The following is a 19,480-nucleotide window of genomic DNA, read 5'->3' on the forward strand; positions in this document are numbered from 1 at the left end:
TATTTCATTAATCAATACACCTATCCTTAAACCAGCTCATACAGTCGTGATTACTATAAGTTTGCAGTGCTTGAATCTTGCAGTTAGTAGCACCATGCATTTATGTAGTCCTATTGGTGTCTATATGACTCACACAGAGCTGCCTAGATATTTGTTGTGATCCAAGGTTAAATTCAAACCTTTAATCACTTACTGCAGTAGGAAGGCAGAGGTATAAAGAATGGTAAAATACCTTTTGGGTGTGATGACACAGGAAAAAGTGTGACAGTTTCCAGCTGCGTAAACTGAACAGCTCTAAGTAGATATAATTATCACCTGCAGGAGCAAAGGTGTACAATATGACTTCTGATAGGTATGACCATTTCTGAGAAGCTCATAGAGTCACTTTGTCTGGAAACATAGCCATTCTGCCCCAAGCATTGTTTGGTGGCTGCCGTTCATATTTGGCTCTGTGGGAACTCCTGTGAGGTAAAGTGGCTATATGCTTGTGGTGCTATAGAATTATACCCATTTTAAAAGGATGCTTCACTCGACTATTTAAATGATACTTTCTAAACAGAATGAATATTCTATGGTTGTGTATCTGAAAATAAATGGCCTGTTAGATGCATAAAGTCATTACCCCTGTTAGTCAGGGTTCCACTGACATTGATCAATAAGAATTGTGCACTGAGAGCTGGGTGTGATGGCGCACACCTTTAATCCCAGCACTTGGGGGGCAGAGGTAGGAGGATCGCCATGACTTCAAGGCCACTCTGAGACTACATAGTGGATTCCAGGTCAGCCTGAGTTAGAGAGATAGCCTAGAAAAACAAAACAAAAAAAAAAAATTGTGCACTGAAATAGTAAACAAATATTTTACTATTTATTTACTTGAGAGAGGGAGTGAGAGAAAGAGGGAGAGAGAATGGGCATGCCACTGCAGACAAACTCCAGATGCATGCCCCACCTTGTGCATCTGGCTCATGTGGATATTAGGGAATTGATCTTGGGTTCTTAGGCTTCACAGGCAAGCACCTTAATTGTTAAGTCATCCATCCAGCCCTGAAACAGTAATTTTGAGGGGAGTTTCTGCATTTCTGTATTTTTCCTTCAGAAGTCTGACCAGAGTTTCATGGTGAAGGTCTGAGTATGAATAATCTAAATACATGAATGAAAGAGATTGTCAGCATGGATATTAAAAAAGACTTAACCTTGTTATCTACTAAAGCTTAGCTCATGTAAAAAGATTGTGATACAAAATGGCCTGGATATCCATGGCCTCACAGTGCCTGACACTACCTGCATAAGGCCATCATAAGAGGGGGAAAAGATCAAGACATCAGAAGTAAAAGAGGGACTGATTGAGATGGGGAGGGGTATGATGGAGAGTGGAGTTTCAAAGGGTTAAGTAGGGGGAGGGAGGGTATTACCATGGGGTACTTTTTATAATCATGGAAGTTGTTAATAAAAAAAATTTTTAAAAAGATTGTGATAGATTATAAAGAATGAAAAAAGGCACTCCATGCTAACGTTAATTTAAAAACTCTAAAGTATCTATGTTAATTACAGATATTGTTAACTTTTGAACATGGAAGACTATATCATGAATAAAATGTGGGCCAGGGAGGTGACTCAGTGGGGAGAGCATATGAGCATAAGTACCTGTGTTTGACCCCCACAACCTATAACAGCTGAGTACAGAAACACTTTCTGGGGAGGGCCCCCGGGGCTGGCTGGCTAGCTAATCTGGCTGAATCAGTGAACTCCAGGTTAGTGAAAGACCCTGTCTCAAAACACATGGTGGACAGCAGTAGAGGAAGACAACCAGTGGTGATCTCTGATCTCTACATACACATACATGCATACCTGTATACATATGTGTGACTACACACATATGAACCCATACACACAACATATACATACACATGCAAATAAATGTCAATAAGCTAAAAGAGTAAAATTGGGCCGGAGAGATGACTTAGCAGTTAAGGTGCTTGCCTGTGAAGCATAAGGACCCATGTTTGACTCTCTAGATCCCACGTGAGCCAGACACACAAAGGTGAGGCAAGCGCAAAGTTGCACATGCCCACCAGGCAGCACCAAGGGTCTGGAGTTTGATTGCAATAGCTGAGGCCGTGGCATGCCGATTCTCTTTGTCTCTCTCTTTCTCTCTCTCTCTCTCTCCCCCCCTCTTTCTCTGTCAAATAAACAAAAAGAAGAAAAAAGAATAGACTGAAAAAACTGACCACAAAACAGTGAAAGCTTTGATTGTCAAAACATTTCACAAAGAAAACGTAAGGAAACATAAATTCTGTGTAAAATATTTTCAGCAAGTATGACAAATACAAATAAAACATGCCAATTTTTAAAAACCACTTACACCTTAATAGATAAATGACATGAGCCAACCATTCACAGAAGACAAGCTGAATCATTTAATAAATGTGAGAAAACATTTCATTCTACTAGTAGGCACAAGAAATAAAATTTTACCTGCTAACTAAAAAATAACTACACAGTTCCAATGAATGGTTCATCTCAGATTCACTCACTTTTTTGTTTGTTTGTTTGTTTTTTGGAGGTAGGGTCTCACTCTATTTCAGGCTGACCTGGAATTCACTATGTAGTCTCAGGGTGGCCTTGAACTCACACAATCCTCCTGCTTCTGCCTCCCAAGTGCTGGGAATAAAGGCATGAGCCACCATACCTGGTTAATGACCTATTTTTTTTAAACCCTAGGTTCTGTTGGTAAGGGTTCAATAACAAAGGCACAGAGGTACAGTCACACATTGTAGTAATTTAAATTGGTGCAATTTTTGTAGAAAGTAATGTAGTCATCAAGCATATTAATATGTCTCACAAACTTTAACCCAGATTTTCAACTTATAATCAAAAGGTGACATACAGAGACATCTCTTATGTGACTGAAAACTTGGATCAAAAGAATCTACAAAGATTAATGCTTACATAAAATATGATGAGATATTAAGATGCTATCAAATCATTGATTTCCTAGCTTAATTGATGATAGAAAACATTGTGAGAACAAATAATATGCAAAGTTGTAATAGTATAATATGAATACAGTTCTATATTAAGAATCATAGAGCCAGGTGTGGTGGTACATGCCTTTAATCCCAGCACTCGGGAGGCAGAGGTAGGAGGCTTGCTGAGAGTTCGAGCCCACCCTGAGACTACATAGTGAATTACAGGTCAGCCTGGGCCAGAGTGAGACCCTACCTTAAAAAAACAAAGACAAAACAAAACAAAAAGTCATAGAAATATGGGTCTGGGAAGATGACTCAGTGGTTGAAAGTACTTGCTTGCAAAGTCTGCCAAAAAAGTCTACAGGGTCTAATTCCTTAGAACCCACGTAAAGCTGGATGCATAATGGTGCATGTGTTTGGCATTCATTTATAGCAGCAGAATACCCTGGTGTACCCATACACACAAAGACATGCAAATAAATAAATAAAATTTAAAAAGTCATACAAGGGGCTGCATAGATAGTTAGGCAGTTAGGGAACTTTCCTGTAAAACCTAATAACCCAAGTTTGATTCCCCAGTACCCATAAGCCAGATGCACAAAGTGTCACATGCATCTGGAGTTTGTTTGCAGCAGCAAAAGGCCCTGGTGTACCCATTCTCTCTGTCTGTGTCTCTTCTTTCTATCTCTGCTTGCAAATAAATAAATAAATAAACATTTTTTTTTTTTTTGGCATTTGAAAAAATATTTTTTTATTGGGCAGGAGAGATGGCTTTGTAGTTAAGATGCTCGCCTGCAAAGCTTAAGGAACCAGGTTAGATTCCCCAGTACTCATATAAGCCAGATGCACAAGATGGCACATGCATCTGGAGTTTTAAACATTTATTTTTTAAAAAATCATAGGAAGGAAAATGTTATGATTTGAATGTGAAATGTCCTCCACAGGCTCATCATGTATCTGAACACTTGCTTTTCAGCAGATGCTCTGTTTTTGGAAGTTGTGGGCTTCATGGGTAGGGGCCTTGACTGGCAGAAATAGCTCTTTGGGGGCAGGTTTTTAAATGTTATATTCAATTCTGTATCCCAGCTATAAACATTGCTTGCCTCATAGTGGCAGCTGCTCCACTTTTCTTCCCCCATAATGCCACACTAAGATCCCTCTGAAAGTGAGCCAGAATAAACCTTTCCTTTCTTAAGGTAATTTTGACATGGAAAAAGAAAAGTAAACAATAGAGAAAACAATGAAACCTAAAAAGTCAACTACTACAACAGTATTGCCTCTGTTGAAATCATGGGTCTATGGGTTTTCTTTCTTTGGAGTAGGTATTGAATTTTACTTGTTTTTTATATTTTCCATGTTTTTAAATGTAAACATATATTATTTTACTAATAAGAAAAATACAAGGGGATAAAACCAAACTCTTAAGTTTCTGAAATCTGCTGTTTCCTATTACTCCTTGTTGCAGTCAGCTTCTGACCTGACCAAGAGCAGATTGTGGGAGAACAGGTTTATTTTAGTTTATGGACTTGAGGGGAAGCTCCATGATGGCAGTGAAAAATGATGGTATAAGCAGAGGGTGGCCATCACCTTCTGGTCAACATAAAGCATAGACAACAGCAGTAGGAGAGTGTGCTAAACACTGGCAAGGGGATGCTGGTTATAACACTCATAAGCCTGGCCCAATAACACATTATCTCCAGGAGTTTCCAATTCCCAACTTGCTACAAGCTGGGGACCTAGCATTCAGAACATTAAGTTTATGGGGTACACCTGAATCAAACCAACATATTCTGCCCTGCACCCCCCAAAACTGGTAACCATCCATAATGTAAAATGGAATACTTTCAATCCAACTTTAAAAGTCTTCGTAGTTCCTCCAATTGGACTGGAGGCCGCTCCATGGGGGGAAACACATCCCTGATACTGAAAACTTACAACAGGAGTAGTCATGAGCCCTAGAGGTATAACATCTGCTGATGTCTGGATAAATGTATATACTATGCTTATCAAACTTCCCAGTAAGCACTTCTCTTAATATTTATACCATTATATTAATGCTACTCTCACTTTGGGTAGAGAATCTTCTCTTTTCAGATGGCAGTGACTTTGGGATGACTCAGAAGGTATCATAGTGCTGGAAAAAAGTGACTGGAGTATTGAGTAACATCTCGATCACACCTTCCAAGGCTCAGGGTCTAATGCAGAAGAGGTGGCGGAAAGAATGTAAGAGCCAAGGGAAGGGTAGGACTCCTTACAATGTGCTCCCTCCAGACATAAAATGGCCTGGATATCCATGACCTTATAGTGCCTGACACTACCTACACAAGACCATCATAAGAGGAGCAAAAGATCATGACATCAAAATAAAAGAAAGACTGATTGAGATGGGGAGGGGATATGATGGAGAATGGAATTTCAAAGGGGAAAGTAGGGGGTGGGGGGAGGAGGGAGGGCATTACCATGGGATACTTTTTATAATCATGGAAAATGTTAATAAAAATTGAGAAAAAAGTACCCATAGTTAAAGTATGAGTGGGAGGAGAGTTAATCAAAATTTAAGATGTTATGAATAAGCCATATGGAACCCTACTTCTTTAGATAATAGTACAACCAAAAGCCATAGATTGTTACTAGAAAAATTTCAATGTCAGGGATGGGATATCTTCCAGTGAGTTGATGGCCAGGGAGGTCCCCTACACCCCAAAAGATTATAGGCCATTGCCAAGGCTCTTGGTTTCCCACCAGAACTAGATCATAAAATCCTATTGCTAAGCCGGGCATGGTGGTGCACGCCTTTAATCCCAGCACTCGGAAGGCAGAGGTAGGAGGATCACCATGAGTTCACGGCCAGCCTAAGACTACATGGTGAATTCCAGGTCACCCTGGGCTAGAGTGAGACCCTCCCTTGAAAAACAAAAACAAAAACAAACAAACAAACAAACAAAAAACCCTATTGCTAAAGACTCCACATGCTTGGACTGCAGGTCACTGAGAAATCAAGCTGGAGCTGAACTTTAAACCTCCTCCCTGTGGACCAGCTGACAGAAATTTGGAAAAAGCTATGCTGCTTGCAGCCCTATGGGAGAACAAAGTTTTAAATAGTGATAAACAACAGTGGACACTACAAGCCTTAAGATTGGTCAGCCAGACCAAATGTGCCAACTGGTGCAATAGTGGCAAGTCTGTTATAGGGGAAACCAACCACTTCTATTTGACTGGAGGCCCACTCCAGGGGAAGGAATAGATACCTGACACTGAGAACCTAGTGAAAAGCTTATGGTGGGGGAGGTCATGAGTTGTAGGGCAGTAATGTCTGCTGTTGTCTGGATAAATGCATATATTATGCTCACCAAATTGCCCCACAAGCACTTTTCTTAATGTTCATACCCATGCATTAATGCTACTTTCACTTTTGGTTAGAGAAGCTTCTCTTTTCAGACGGCAGTGACCACTGTGATGACACAAATGGCAACAGGGTTCTGAGAAAAAGTGACAGTAGAGTGATCATCCCTGAGTCATCTCTATCACACCTTCCAAGGCTCAGGGTCCATTGCATAAGAGGTGGCAGAAAGAATGTGAGAGCCAAAGGAAGGGTAAGACTGCTTACAATGCAATTGTTCAAACAGAAATTGGCCTGAATATCCATGACCTTGGCAGTGCCTGCTACTACCTACACAAGACCCTTATAACAGGAGGAAAAGATGTTGACATCAAAATAAAAGAGACTATTTGAGAGGTGGGGAGATGATGGCTTTGTGAGGGGGATGTCTGGGAGAGGATGGAATTATCACGGCTTATTGTCTTTAGTTATGGAATCTGTTGTCTTAGTTATGGAACCTGTCAATAAAAAAGTTTAAAAAGGGGTGGACGACTGGAGAGATGTCTTAGTGGTTAAGGCACTTGTCTGTGAAGCCTAAGAATACACGTTCAATTCTCCAGGTCTCATGTAAGCCAAACACAAAGTGACACAGGCATGCAATGTTGCACATGTGACACAAGATGGCACAAGTGTCTGGAATTCATTCACAGTAGCTGAAAGGCCCTGGCATGCCCATTCTCTCTCTCTCTCTCTCAAAAATAAAATATTAAGGCCAAGCATGATGGCGTAGGCCTTTAATCCCAGCACTCAGGAGGCAGAGGTAGGAGGATCACCACAAATTTGAGGCCACCCTGAGACAACATAGTGAATTCCAGGTCAGCTTGAGCTAGAGTGAAACCCTACCTTGAAAAACCAAAGAAAACAAATAAAAAAATAAAATAAAATAATATTAAAAAGTTTAAAAAATGCTTTCAAAAAGTTCCTACAGTTTTTATCAATCCCAATGATGTTCAAACATCCCCATAGTCCAAGGTCTTTTAACTCAGCTGTAATACCAAAACAAACAAACAATAACAACAAAAAAACCATAATGGCACAGAATAAACATTGACAGAGCAAAAGATGGCATTGGGGCTGGAGAGATGGCTTAGCATTTAACACACTTGCCTGCAAAGCCAAAGGACCTCAATTTGATTCCCTGGGACCCATGTAAGCCAGATGTATATAGTAGTGCAACGAGTCTGGAGTTCATTTGTAGTGGCTAGAGGCCCTGGAACACTCTTTCTATCTCTCTCTCTCTGTCTCTTTCTCTCTCTCAAATAAATAATTTTTTTAAAAAGATGGTGTTGGGCATAGTAAAGAAATATTCAACCAATACAAGATTTAAAACAAACAGGGCAAACATCAAACTCTATAGTTCCAGGTCCAACAACACTATCCAGTAACAAGTCTTAAGATCCAATAATTCTAACCACTGAAAAGTCTCTGGAGTTCCAATCCCTCCCCACCAGCTAGGATTTTCACAGTCCTGGAAAACTTCAGCTGGTGCTGGTAGTTCTCCTTGGCAGCTAACCCATAGTCCTGGCATCTCCATTGAGTCCCTACTGCAGCCCACAGTTCATCTTCATAGCTACATCAGGCCTTCACACAGGTAATCCAACTAGTCTGCTTCACACTGCCTGTGGTCATTTCCAAAATACAAAACTGTGTTGCAAATTCAATGACCCTCTCTTTCCTACATTTGCTAAACTCCATAGTACCAGGTGGGCTGCTAACTTGTTAATTCACAGGGGAATAAAGCAAACTTTGAAGAGCAAGATACTACTTCAGCATTCAGGCATCTTCAAAAGATATGCATTTTTCCTGTTGTCTCAGTGCAGATCAGCTGGCCCAATCTCAATGGTTGTAATCTCTCATACAATTGAAGCTCAGTGGGTGACAGTTTTGGCCCAAAGATTTATTTCTTTCTTTCTTTCTTTCTTTCTTTCTTTCTTTCTTTCTTTCTTTCTTTCTTTCTTTCTTTCTTTCTTTCTTTCTTTCTTTTTGTGGTGCCATATCCATTTGCTCATACCAGTCCATTGTTATGCAGTGCAACCCTGCACAAAGTTCTCAGGACATGGGCATAACAGCAAGCCTCTCACACAAACTGCCTTTAGCCCAGTCCACAGAAAGTTCTTTCTCCCCCTCATAAGCCAAACCTCACAGTCCATAGTTCTTACTGCATTCAAGGTCTTTCAACTCTGACCACAATAATCCATCAAGCTGTCCTTACTACACTGCAGGATGTCTCTTATGTCAGGGTTTCAAATCCTTCCATATTCCTCTTGCAAATCAGCTTCAAAAGGCCAAAAGCCACACAGTCAGATTTCAAGCAGCAAGAACCCCACTGTTGGTGCCCACTTACTGCTGCAGTCAGCTTCACGTTGCTGGCAGAAAGCATCTGACCAAGGGAAGCTTATAGGAGGAAAAGATTTATTTTGGCTTACAGACTCATGGGGAAGCTCTATAATGGCAGGGGAAAACAGGGTATGAGCAGAGGATAGATATCACTTCCTGGCCAACATCAGGTAGATAGTAGCAATAGAGAGTGTGCCAAACACTGGCAAGGGGAAGCTGGCTATAACACCTACAAGCCCGCCCTCAACAATACATCACCTCCAGGAGGCTTCAATTACTAAATTTCCACCAGCTGAGGACCTAGCATTCAGAACACAAAAGTTTATGGGGGACACCTGGATCAAACTACCACACTCCTCCTCTATATTTTTAAGCATCTCCCAAGGTCCAAAGTCACCTCATCTGTGGAACCTACTTGACCTCCCATTTTTATCATGTCTTCTTTTGTTTTCTGTCATTCTGTACACATGCCACTCTGACATCATACATCAGTGACTAATTTAATTTGTCCTGTCAGCTTTGTTTTTTTCATCTTCATCTTCTTGGTTCCCAGGACAGCATCTGATTACAAATAGGTACTTAGTGCTTGCTTCTTTACTGTGGTTTGGATGGTTCAGTTTACTGACCCCTTTTGAGATACATAGCTGTTACAGCTGATATTCCTGAGAAACCAAGAAATAGGATGACATAAGAATAAAGATATTTTTTAGACCATCAAGGACTGACTTACATTTTCTTACTTTGGGTCACATGGTGAGAAACTGTGTCTAACACATGAGTGTTTTCTCTATCCCTTGCAAAGAAAGAGCCTTATGTGGAAGAGAGAGAGTTATTGTAAATGACATTTCTGCTACCATTGAACTTTCATTTCTCTCTCCTCCAGGGAATGGTTTATGATCCTAAATAAATCCATCACAAACACCCTCTTCACCAGCACCCCATGACCTGGTCTTGAGAATAAATAAATAAAGACTGGGCATGTAGGTATCAGGTTGTTGTTTTCTTAAGGTGGGCTTTTAAAGTTTGTTGTGCCCTTTCTATTGAACCTTGGCCCTGTGGGTTATGTGGGATCCCCCTATAGTGAGTAATTTTCTAATGCATACAAAGGCTTTGAGAATGAGGAACTGATAAAAGCTGGGCCATTGTCAGTCTTTATTTGGTGGGGAAGGCCCATGATGGCAAAGGTGGATAACATATGGTATATGAGGTTTTTTTGAATTTCTCCTATTTGTACCATGGCCCATATAAAGTTTGAGTATGTGCCTTTTGTTACAAAGACATATTTTTGGCAGCCAAATTAGGGGATATGGGTGACACCAATCTGTCAAAGGGCACTGGCCTTAAGGCCTCGGGGGTTGGTGCCTATGATTTGCAGGGCAGGTGTGGTTATTAGGGAAGCACAGGAGTGACAGGTTTTTAATATGCATTGGAGTTGACTTTTAGGGATCAGAGGAAAGTGTGATTGAAGTCCTTTAAGGTTCACATGGGTGTTAGCATGGAATTTTTCAGCTTCCTCAAGGGTGGCCAAGAAAATGTCTGTTGGGCCTCCATAGGAGGCCACCAGGTCTGCTAATGCATTTCCCTCAGTGAGGGGGCCAGGTAAGGGGCTGTGAGACCTTATGTATTGTACAATTTGAATATGGGGTGAGAGACTTTTTTTTTTTTTTTTTTTTTGGTTTTTCAAGGTAGGGTCTCACTCTGGCTCAGGCTGACCTGAAATTCACTCTGTAGTCTCAGGGTGGGCTCGAACTCTCAGCGATCCTCCTACCTCTGCCTCCCGAGTGCTGGGATTAAAGGCATGCGCCACCACGCCCGGCTTGGGGTTAGAGACTTTTATCAACAGTGGTAAAAGAGGGTTTTCATCTAGCAGATGTGCAAGCAAGCAAGGCAGGGGAGAAGTTAAAGCATAAATACTGTCTGAAAAGAGGTTGAAGGGGCCTTCTTCCTCTAAGAGTGGCAGATAAGTAGCATACAGTTCCTTGAATTATGGGGATCTGCCAGGAAGCTCCTTAAAGTGAATGGTGGGAGGTTGATCCCCTGGGTGGTAGAGGACCATAGCTGCTCCCCTTTCCCGGCCATCTGTAAAGATGGGAGGGGCTCCAGGGACTGGTTTTCTTGAAAAGAGGTGGGATGGAAACCATGTTAAAAGCGGTATTGCAGGGATCCATTTTTCATTAGGGTAGTGGTTGTCAATTTGACCAGGGAAGACTGTAAGGCTGATTATAAATCGGGAATAGTTTCTCAATAGCCATTGGATATCAAAGAGGGAAAAGGAGTTTATGATAACATCAGGTTCCTTGCCTAAAGTTTGGAGGGTCTGGTCCCTCCCAATTTTTATCATGGCCACAAGGGCATCAATTTCTATCATTATTCTTGGGGCACCACCAATAGAGATATGGAGCCATTCTAGGATCTCCTGAGATTGATATAGTGCTTCCATAATGGTTGGGGAGGAATTAAATATTATAAGTTGAATTGGCCTGTCTGGAGAGTAGTGGGCAAGGGCCATATCAGAAAACATGTTATTGATTTTGGTTAATGTCTGTTTCGCTTCTGGGCTGGGGGTGGGGATGGGTCTTTGTTACCTTTTAGCATATCAAACAAGGGTTGTAAATCACTGGTGGAGATAGGAAGCCAGGCTGGAGCCAATTGAAGTTTCCCTGAAAGCTCTGAAGCCAGGCTTCTAGGGGAAGGACAGTATGGGTTTAAGAGAGTGGGCAGAGGTAAGGGAAAGTTCCATCCCCAGGAAAGTTATGGGTGGGATAAATTGAACCTTATTTGGGGTGATTTTTTTTTAAATTTCTTATTGTAATTAAATCTATTTATTTATTTATTTAAATTTAATTTATTAGTTTTCTTTTCAGTAAATACAGAGTTTGGTACCATTATTTAGGCTCATCTGTGATCTACCCCCTCCCATTAGACCCTCCTTGTTAATGAAAATGGGTCGTGCATTGTGGAGTTAGCCCCCAGTTATTGGTATGATAAATGTCTCTGCAAATCATGACCTAACATGTAACTCTGACATTCTTTCCGCCCCCTCTTCCGCAAGATTTCCCTGAGCCATGTTGGGTTCATTTTTGGTCTGCTTCAGTGCTGAGGTGTTGGGGGCCTCTGAGGCTTTGGCTCTCTGATTTGGTAGGAGTTGATTTTTCTCTGCGTCGATCTCCTTCCCCTTTGTGCTGGTATCCGGTTCACAGGAAAACATCACCCTTGCTTATTTCGCCAGTTGTCCTTAGTTTCAGTTGGGCTCCTTTTGAGGTATGTTGGGGCAGCTCTCTTCTTAGGATCTGCATCTATCTGGAAAAGAGAAGCAGATTCTCCAACGGAGAGTAAGTTAGCACCCGGAAAACTGAGATAACACTTACTTTTTTGATAGACAGTTTGATAGGTGTGGGCCCTCTTATACCCCGTGATTGATGGTAGCTTGATATTGTAGAGTGGGCTTGTGTTTGGGTATGGTTCTGACTTGTTTCCCAGCTCCAGCTAAGGGTCTAGTACCACTGAGTGGATCAGTTAGCCAAATCAAGAGCAATTGATTCCTCACCATGGCTGTGTACCACTATTGCACTTGTGTGGGCATCACATCCGGTTATTTGTTGCTAATTAGGTTAAACAATGTGTTGCTTGGACAGATCTTAGTCATTTCCCCCAGTCGCCTATGTAGCGCCTTCTGGCACTAGACACGCTGACTGTCTGGGGACTGACTCTCTCCTGGCTTCCAGCCATGTCATTCCATTTTACGCATCAGCTGCATATGGAGTCTTCAGCAATAGGGTCTTACCACTGGCCTTTGGTGGGTCATCAAGTACTCTGACAGAAGTCTGTCATTGTTTTGGGAAACCTTGTAGGTTTCTCTGATCAAAAGCTCATTGTGGATGGTAGGCCCAAGCTGGAAGTGGGGGTTACAGGTCAGTGTCCACTATTAAATTGAGGAAAAAGGTAACTAATATACAAGAGTTAGAGAGGAGAGAGATAGAGGGGAGAGGGAGAGGGAGGGAGGGAAGATGTAGGAGATTTAGGTCAGTCTTGATCCTACCCTCTCCAGTGTCTTGTGGTTCAGGTGTTTCCTGTAAGGGTCTAGTGAAGGTTCAGCCATTTGGTCTGTCTTTTAGGAAGTAGAATTTTATGGTACCATTGTCGTTTGGGTCCGGATTACTGTTTTCCACCCTTTGATTCCCTCCCCGCCCTCCCATCCATCTTATTGTCTAGTCCATGAGGTGCTTGCTGGGTATATAAGGCATCTTGGGCCGATTCAGGTTAGGTGTTGCAGATGAGTGAGACTATGTGTTGATTTTTTTTCTGTGATTGGGTAAGTTCGCTGAGAATGATCTGTTCCAGGTTCAACCATTTTTCCTCAAATTTCTTTATGTCGTTTTTTCTTACTGCTGTATAGAATTCCATTGTGTAGATATACCACATCTTTGTTATCCATTCTTCTAATGATGGACATCTGGGTTGATTCCAGCTTTTAGCTATTACGAATTGAGCTGCTACAAACATGGTTGAGCAAATCTCTCTGGCTTTTGGTTTGAAGGTTTTAGGGTACATGCCCAGTAATGGTATAACTGGGTCTGTTGGCATTTCTATAGTCAGCTTTTTCAGGAGTCTCCATATTGCTTTCCAAAGTGGTTGTACCATCCTGCATTCCCACCAACAGTGAATGAGTGTCCCTGCTTCTCCACATGGGGTGATTTTGATCCCTGCCTCAGTGAGTGAAGGTATTAATTGATCCCTTAGTTCAGGTGGTGAAGTGGAGGAGTTTTTCCATTCTAGGATGCCATCCATGTAATGATAGATTATATTAAGGCCCCAATCTAAGTGTGGCTTTAGTGCCGCAGCAACTGCCTCTTGGCATATAGTGGGGCTATTGGCCATACCTTGGGGCAGAGCCATCCATTCAAAGCATTTGGCTGTCCCTCAGTTATTGACAGAGGGAACTGAGAACATGAAGCATTGTTGGTCTCAGGGGTGCAGGGGGATAGAGAAAAAGCAATCCTTGATGTCAATAGCAAGGAGGGCGTTATTGGCTGGGATAGCTGATATAAGGAGCAGTCCCCTTTGAGGGGCACCCCAGGTGAGCATAGCTTTATTGCTGGTCCTGAGATCTTGTAGTAACCTCTATCCTCTTGAGTTTTTTTGACTCACAAACACAGGAAATTCCAAGGGCTTTGTGAGGGGCAGATGTGATTAAGCTGGAATTATTCTGTTACTAACTGATTTAATATTTCAAGTTTTTCCCTTGGCAGAGGCCACTGTTCAATCCAGGTTGGCTCATCAGAGAGCCATTCTAGGAAGGGAGATTTTTTTATTTAACAGTGGCCTTTAGGATTGGGGGTGACACCAACAAAAGTACCTCTCATAGTCTTCTATCTCAGTGCATTCTCCCTCTATATTGCTGGCAATGACTACATCGAGGGCCTCAAGGATAACCCTCCCCAGCAGGTTAGTTATCATATCAGCCACTAGGGGTCTAATAAGACGTGTGGTCCCATCTGGGTCCTTCCATTTGATTGCCTCCTTGGTAACATGAGCCTGTGAAGGACCTCCTATCCCCATTAACTGGGACTGGGAAAATCAGCTCCCAGTGTTGGGGAACTTTAGATCACTTTATGATCAATCTTATCTGCCCCAGTATCAGTTGAACATTTAAAGATTTTTCCTCTAGCCTGTAAGGCTAACCTTGGGTGCACCTCCTCTAGGATGCTTGGTACCCATTGTACATTATGGGCTTTCCCTCTTATTGGCAGGGCTGAGGGTTGCCCCTTTTGGAGTTTAAAGGCTCTAGGGGTTTTCCATCTGTATCATGGGTGGAGTGGCAATCTTTTTCCAGTGAAACCCCTTGCAGCATCTATGGCGAACTGTTTTTGGAGGAGGAGGGGGTAGATGTGTTTCAGCCTTTAGTGGTCCAGTATTGAGAACATTCCCCTTTTCATTGTCCTTCCTCCCCGCAATTGAAACATTTTCCTTTAGTCCTCAAGGCTGCTGCAAAGGCCTGTGCGAAGGAGGCAGCCTTATGTGAGGCAGTTCTGATATCCTGAGTAGCAGCTATCCATTTACCATCATGTTAATCCTTGAGGCCTTGGCAAGCTAGTGTACACTCTGAGGTCATGCCTTCACAAATAAAATTGTGAGGAGGAGGCCTCTGGCTGTTGGGTCAGGAATTTTTCTCTCTAGGTTGGTTTTTGTTCTTAATATAAGGTCAGAGAGGGTTTCCTCTATCTTTTGACGAAGGAATAGTAAGGAAGAGGTATTGTCCTGGGGGCTGGGGGGTGGTAATTCTGTCCCATGCCTGGAGTGCACAGAGGCGAGCTTGGTCATAGTACCCTGGGGCCTGTTGGGCCTGTTGGATGCCTGTGGAAAAATTACCCTGTCTGAACAGCTCATCAGAGCCCCAGGGAATGTTCTGTTAGAGGCATTCATCTCTATAGAGGCTTCCCATTGAATAAATAGGGGGCTAGGCAGCGAAGACCAGCAGATATCACACCAGTCCTGGGGAGTGGTATTAAGGGAGCCCCGTAGGCTCTGGAGGAGGGACTTAGTCCATGGTGCATGGATGTCATCCTCCCTGACTGCCTGAATTCTTTAAGGTCATTGGCCTGATATGGATACCATTGTAGGGACCAAGCTTGAGTTCATTGGACATTAACAGGAAAAGCTGCATCTCAGAGTTGGCATGGTTGTTGTGTGAGTGTAAGTAAGGGGAAGATGTAGGAGGGTCCTGGTCAGGGGAATTTATTGTGCTGGCATTGTTTTGGCCTGTGTAACATGAGTCTGGAAGGGGTACAGCTCAGATCAGGAGGGTGGTAGGGTTGGATGAAGAGGGGTGGCCATAGGGGAGTCTGGGATGACTTTTTTCTAATTTCTTCTATAGCCTTTGCAATGGAACTGAGGTCTACTACCAGCCGGTCCTTGGGGCCTTCCTCATTAGAATCATCATCTGATTTTGGTGTGGTGGACTTAGGAGGACAATACATTCTCTAATGGTGGCTATAATTGGGATGAAAGGGGGGGTTTCCTCCTGAATTTCTCATCTTCTGGAGAGGAAAGCTATGTGGGTCCACAAGTCAGGGTCATATGGATCCCCAGAAGCATCCAGGAGGCAACCTGGAGGACTTCCTTCCACAAAGAAATGGCTAACTTCTGGGAATGCTTAATACCTCTAGCCTTGAGAAGTACTCAAAATCCCCAACCTTGTGACTCCTTATAGTGGGAGGTGACATTACCCATGATAGAAAGAGTGGAAATGCCAAGACCAGAGGGCAACATTCCTGAGGGCTTAATAGCACCAGGGTGGATTCCTCAAAGGTCTGGATGCAAGCTTGTCTGCAAGTTTAAGAGACTGGTGACCTGCCCTACAGGCTTTTAAGAGGATGATGCATTACCTGTTTGGGGGTTTAAGAGAAATAGATAGGGGGTTGTTGCCAACACCCGAGCAGGATGTTGGGGTTAGGGCAGAGGATTCGGGGCCTTCAGTCAATGCTGAAGAGTGGCCTTGGCCAAGAGATGTCAGTTGCCCATTTGCTGTGTCTGGTCCCTCATGATGGCACAAACTGAAAGTAAAGGAGGAAAGAGAGAAATCTGCTAGCCCTCAGTAGTGGAGGCAAGGCCACAGAGGGTAGTTACCCTCATGAGGATGATGTCCCTCCAGGGGAGCACTCACCTACCCTGGTGCATCTCAGAGGGCCCCATGTTGGACCCCAGGTGTGGTTCCTGGTCGTCCTGGGTCCGCAGTCCCTTGGTGTCCCAGGGGCATCCAGGCATCCAGGCAATGGCAGAGCTGGGTCTTGAGTGGCCATGAGTGCAACAGGAAGAAACACCCAGGAGACATCTTCAGAAAACAGCTCGTTTATTTGTCAGGGGAATGGGTTTATAAGTATTTGTGAAAGAGTGGGAAGAGGTTTGGGTAATAAGGGGATTGGTTAGGACAAAGGTCCCACTGATGCCTAATTAACATATAGTGACATCACAGGTGAGCAGGAAAGGGTCACATGGTCTAAGTAGTGGTGAGAAAAGGTATAGGGTACAAGTTTTAGGGGGATTGGCTGTGCAAAGGCTGCTGGCTGATACCTCATTAATGTAGAGATATGCTGGGCAAGTGGCAAGAGGTCACAAGGCTCTGGGGAAAGCAAAATTTAAGTCTTATCAGGATGTCCATGCACCCCGGGCTGGAGGGAGGGAGCAGTTTCACTCCTGCCAGTCTCAAGGTGAGATTTATCAGGGTCTAGGCTGCTGCAATCTCCGGGGGTGGGGGAGGTGCGAGCCTGCTGGTCTTGAGGCAAGATTTATTGGAGTCTAGGCTGCAGCAACCTCTGGGGTCAGGGGCCCTTAGTCATGCCTGACATATCAGGCCTGCTTAAACCTCCAGTAGTCTGGGGCCCTCAGCCATGCCCAACACTCCTGCACTGAGCAGGTCTCATAACAAATCCCAGAGCAGTTGGTTCCTGGCATATCTATCTGCCACTATTGCACAAATGTATATTTCTTGCCTGGCTGGTTGATTTTGTATCTGGCAGGTTCTCCTGCTTATTCACTCTGTTGGCAACTGCTAGAACCCAGCAGCTCCCATAGAACTTTTCAGAACTATGAGGGGTAGCTCTCAGTTCCAGCATGGTCTGTCTATATCCTGTGACTGTAGGCTATGGTGTCTTCAACACTATGGTCTTACCTTTTAGCTCTGTCAGGTAACCAAGTGCTTTGGAAATGGCCTTTATTATTTGGGGGACCTAATGTATCTTCCTGACCAACTGGTCACTGTGGAGGGCAATCCAATTCTGTCCCTGTGGCTACCATCAAAGCCCATGGTTTTAGGGTTAAGATTCTCCACCCTCTTGAGGCCCTTCTGTTCAGGTCTCCCTCTCCCTTATATCATGTAGAATGTTATCCAAGACAAAGGAGATTATGTAATTGATTCATGTTGACATTCGTTTTGTGTAATTACCCTCCCAACCCCCAAAAGATCTTTCTACCCTGTGCATTCTTTCTCTTTCCTTCTTTCTTCTTCTAAGCTATTTTATTTTTATTTATTTACTTGAGAGAGAAAGGAATGAGACAGAGAGAGAGAGGGAGAGACAGAGGGAGAGGAAGAGGGAGTGAGGCACCACACCAAGGTCTCTAGCCACTGCAAATGAACTGCAGATGCATAAACCACCTTGTGCATCTGGCTTATATGGGTCCTGGGGAATCGAACGTGGGTCCTTTGGCTTTGCAGGCAAGCACCTTAACCACTTAGCTATCTCCTCATCCCCGCACCCCTTTTTGGAGGTAAGGTCTTGTTCTATCCCAGGCTGACCTGGAATTTACTATGTAGTATAAAGCTGGCCTCAAACAGTGATCTTCTCCTCTAAAATGCTGGGATTAAAGGTGTGCCACACCTAAAATCTTTCTTTTTTTCTTTTTTTTTTTTAGTGACCCTCAATTTGTTATCAAGTAGCTCTTTCTTTCCTTCCTCCCTCCCTCTTTTCCCTTTCTCTTCATTTCATTATATTTCCTTGTCCATACTCTTTATTTTTTTTTTATGTCTATTTTATCTAGGCATGATGGCACATGCCTTTAATCCTAGCATTTGGGAGGAAGAGGTAGGAAGATCACCAGGAGTTCGAGGCCACCCTGAGACTACATAGTGAATTCCAGGTCAGTCTGAGCTAGAGTGAAGCCCTACCTGTGGGAAAAAAAGGGCTATTTTATTGAAAAAAAAAAAAAACAAAACCCACTTGGTGTTTATCTTTAATGTCCTTCTCACATTTCTCATACAAGAGGTTGGCCACCATGCTCATGAGGGTATAAGGCCTGACCTGCCAACCTTCCTTCAACTCATAGGGGTTCAGCTGGAGCTTGAGGCTCTGGGCCACTGTCTGGCAGTCACTGGCAGGCCTGGCCAGGCCTGTGTACAGCCTGTCACCCATAGGAATAACCTTCTGAAAGCCAATGGGCACTATGTGAGCCTGTATCCTGAAGTTTCTGCCTGCAGTGATGACCACACAACTTTTCTCCTTCATGGCCATGGTGACTCCTCCATTATAGGACATAATAGACATGATTGCTGTGTACTAGGATCCCAATAGCTGCTCTGTATGTCTATATTCTTGATGGTAGTTACCACTTACAATCAGCTGAAGTTAGCCCAGGTTAGGAACTGAATGTGAGAGAGAACATGCGGCAATTGTCTTTCTGAACATGTGTGATCGTGCTTAGTGTGATGTTTTTTCTAAGTGCATCCATTTTCCTGAAAATTTCATTTTTCCTTACTGCTGAGTAGAATTCCATTGTGTATATGTGCCACACCTTCATCAAACATTCATTTGTTAATGGGCATCTAGGCTGAGTCCAATTCCTAGCTATGGTGAAAAGAGCAGTGATAAATATGGGTAAGCATGTGTTTCTGTAGTAAATAGTAGACACCACTAGAGCAAAAACAAGGGAAGCTCCCTGGAGGGATGTTCCCTGTGGATGCAGCCAAAGCCATATGCCTGCCACAGGCTTCCCTCTTGGCCATTTTGTTGGTGGCTTTAACAATCTTACATTCCAATACAGCTGTGTCTTTTGCTGCCTCTGCCCCACCTCTCTCCCCTAATGTCCTCCAGTGGTGCTTTGAGGCCTGAGAGACCTATCAAGGGGCTAATAACATCATCAGCACAGGACACTGCCCTACTCAGGGCTGTCAGGACACTGTCAGCTTTCATGTCTGTGCTAAGACTGTGTCTTGCAGGAATGGCAGGGCATGCTTTGCCTATCACCAAACTGACAAAGAGTGCCTTAAAGATCAGGACTATTATGGGGGGCATCGATACCAAAG

General features: G+C 43.3%; 1 protein-coding gene across 1 annotated transcript in view; it reads right to left on the reverse strand.

The window, feature by feature from the left end:
• Positions 1-18,722, reverse strand: part of LOC123458679 (proteasome subunit beta type-3-like) — a 51,966-nt gene extending 33,244 nt beyond the window's left edge. Inside the window, exon 1 of the mRNA XM_045143533.1 lies at positions 18,399-18,722. Within this exon, the coding sequence (XP_044999468.1) occupies positions 18,399-18,722 (324 nt within the window). The remainder of the gene's footprint in view (positions 1-18,398) is intronic.
• Between the last annotated feature and the right edge of the window lie 758 nt (positions 18,723-19,480).

Source organism: Jaculus jaculus, chromosome 2 (genome assembly GCF_020740685.1).
Source record: "Jaculus jaculus isolate mJacJac1 chromosome 2, mJacJac1.mat.Y.cur, whole genome shotgun sequence".
Lineage (NCBI taxonomy): Eukaryota > Metazoa > Chordata > Mammalia > Rodentia > Dipodidae > Jaculus > Jaculus jaculus.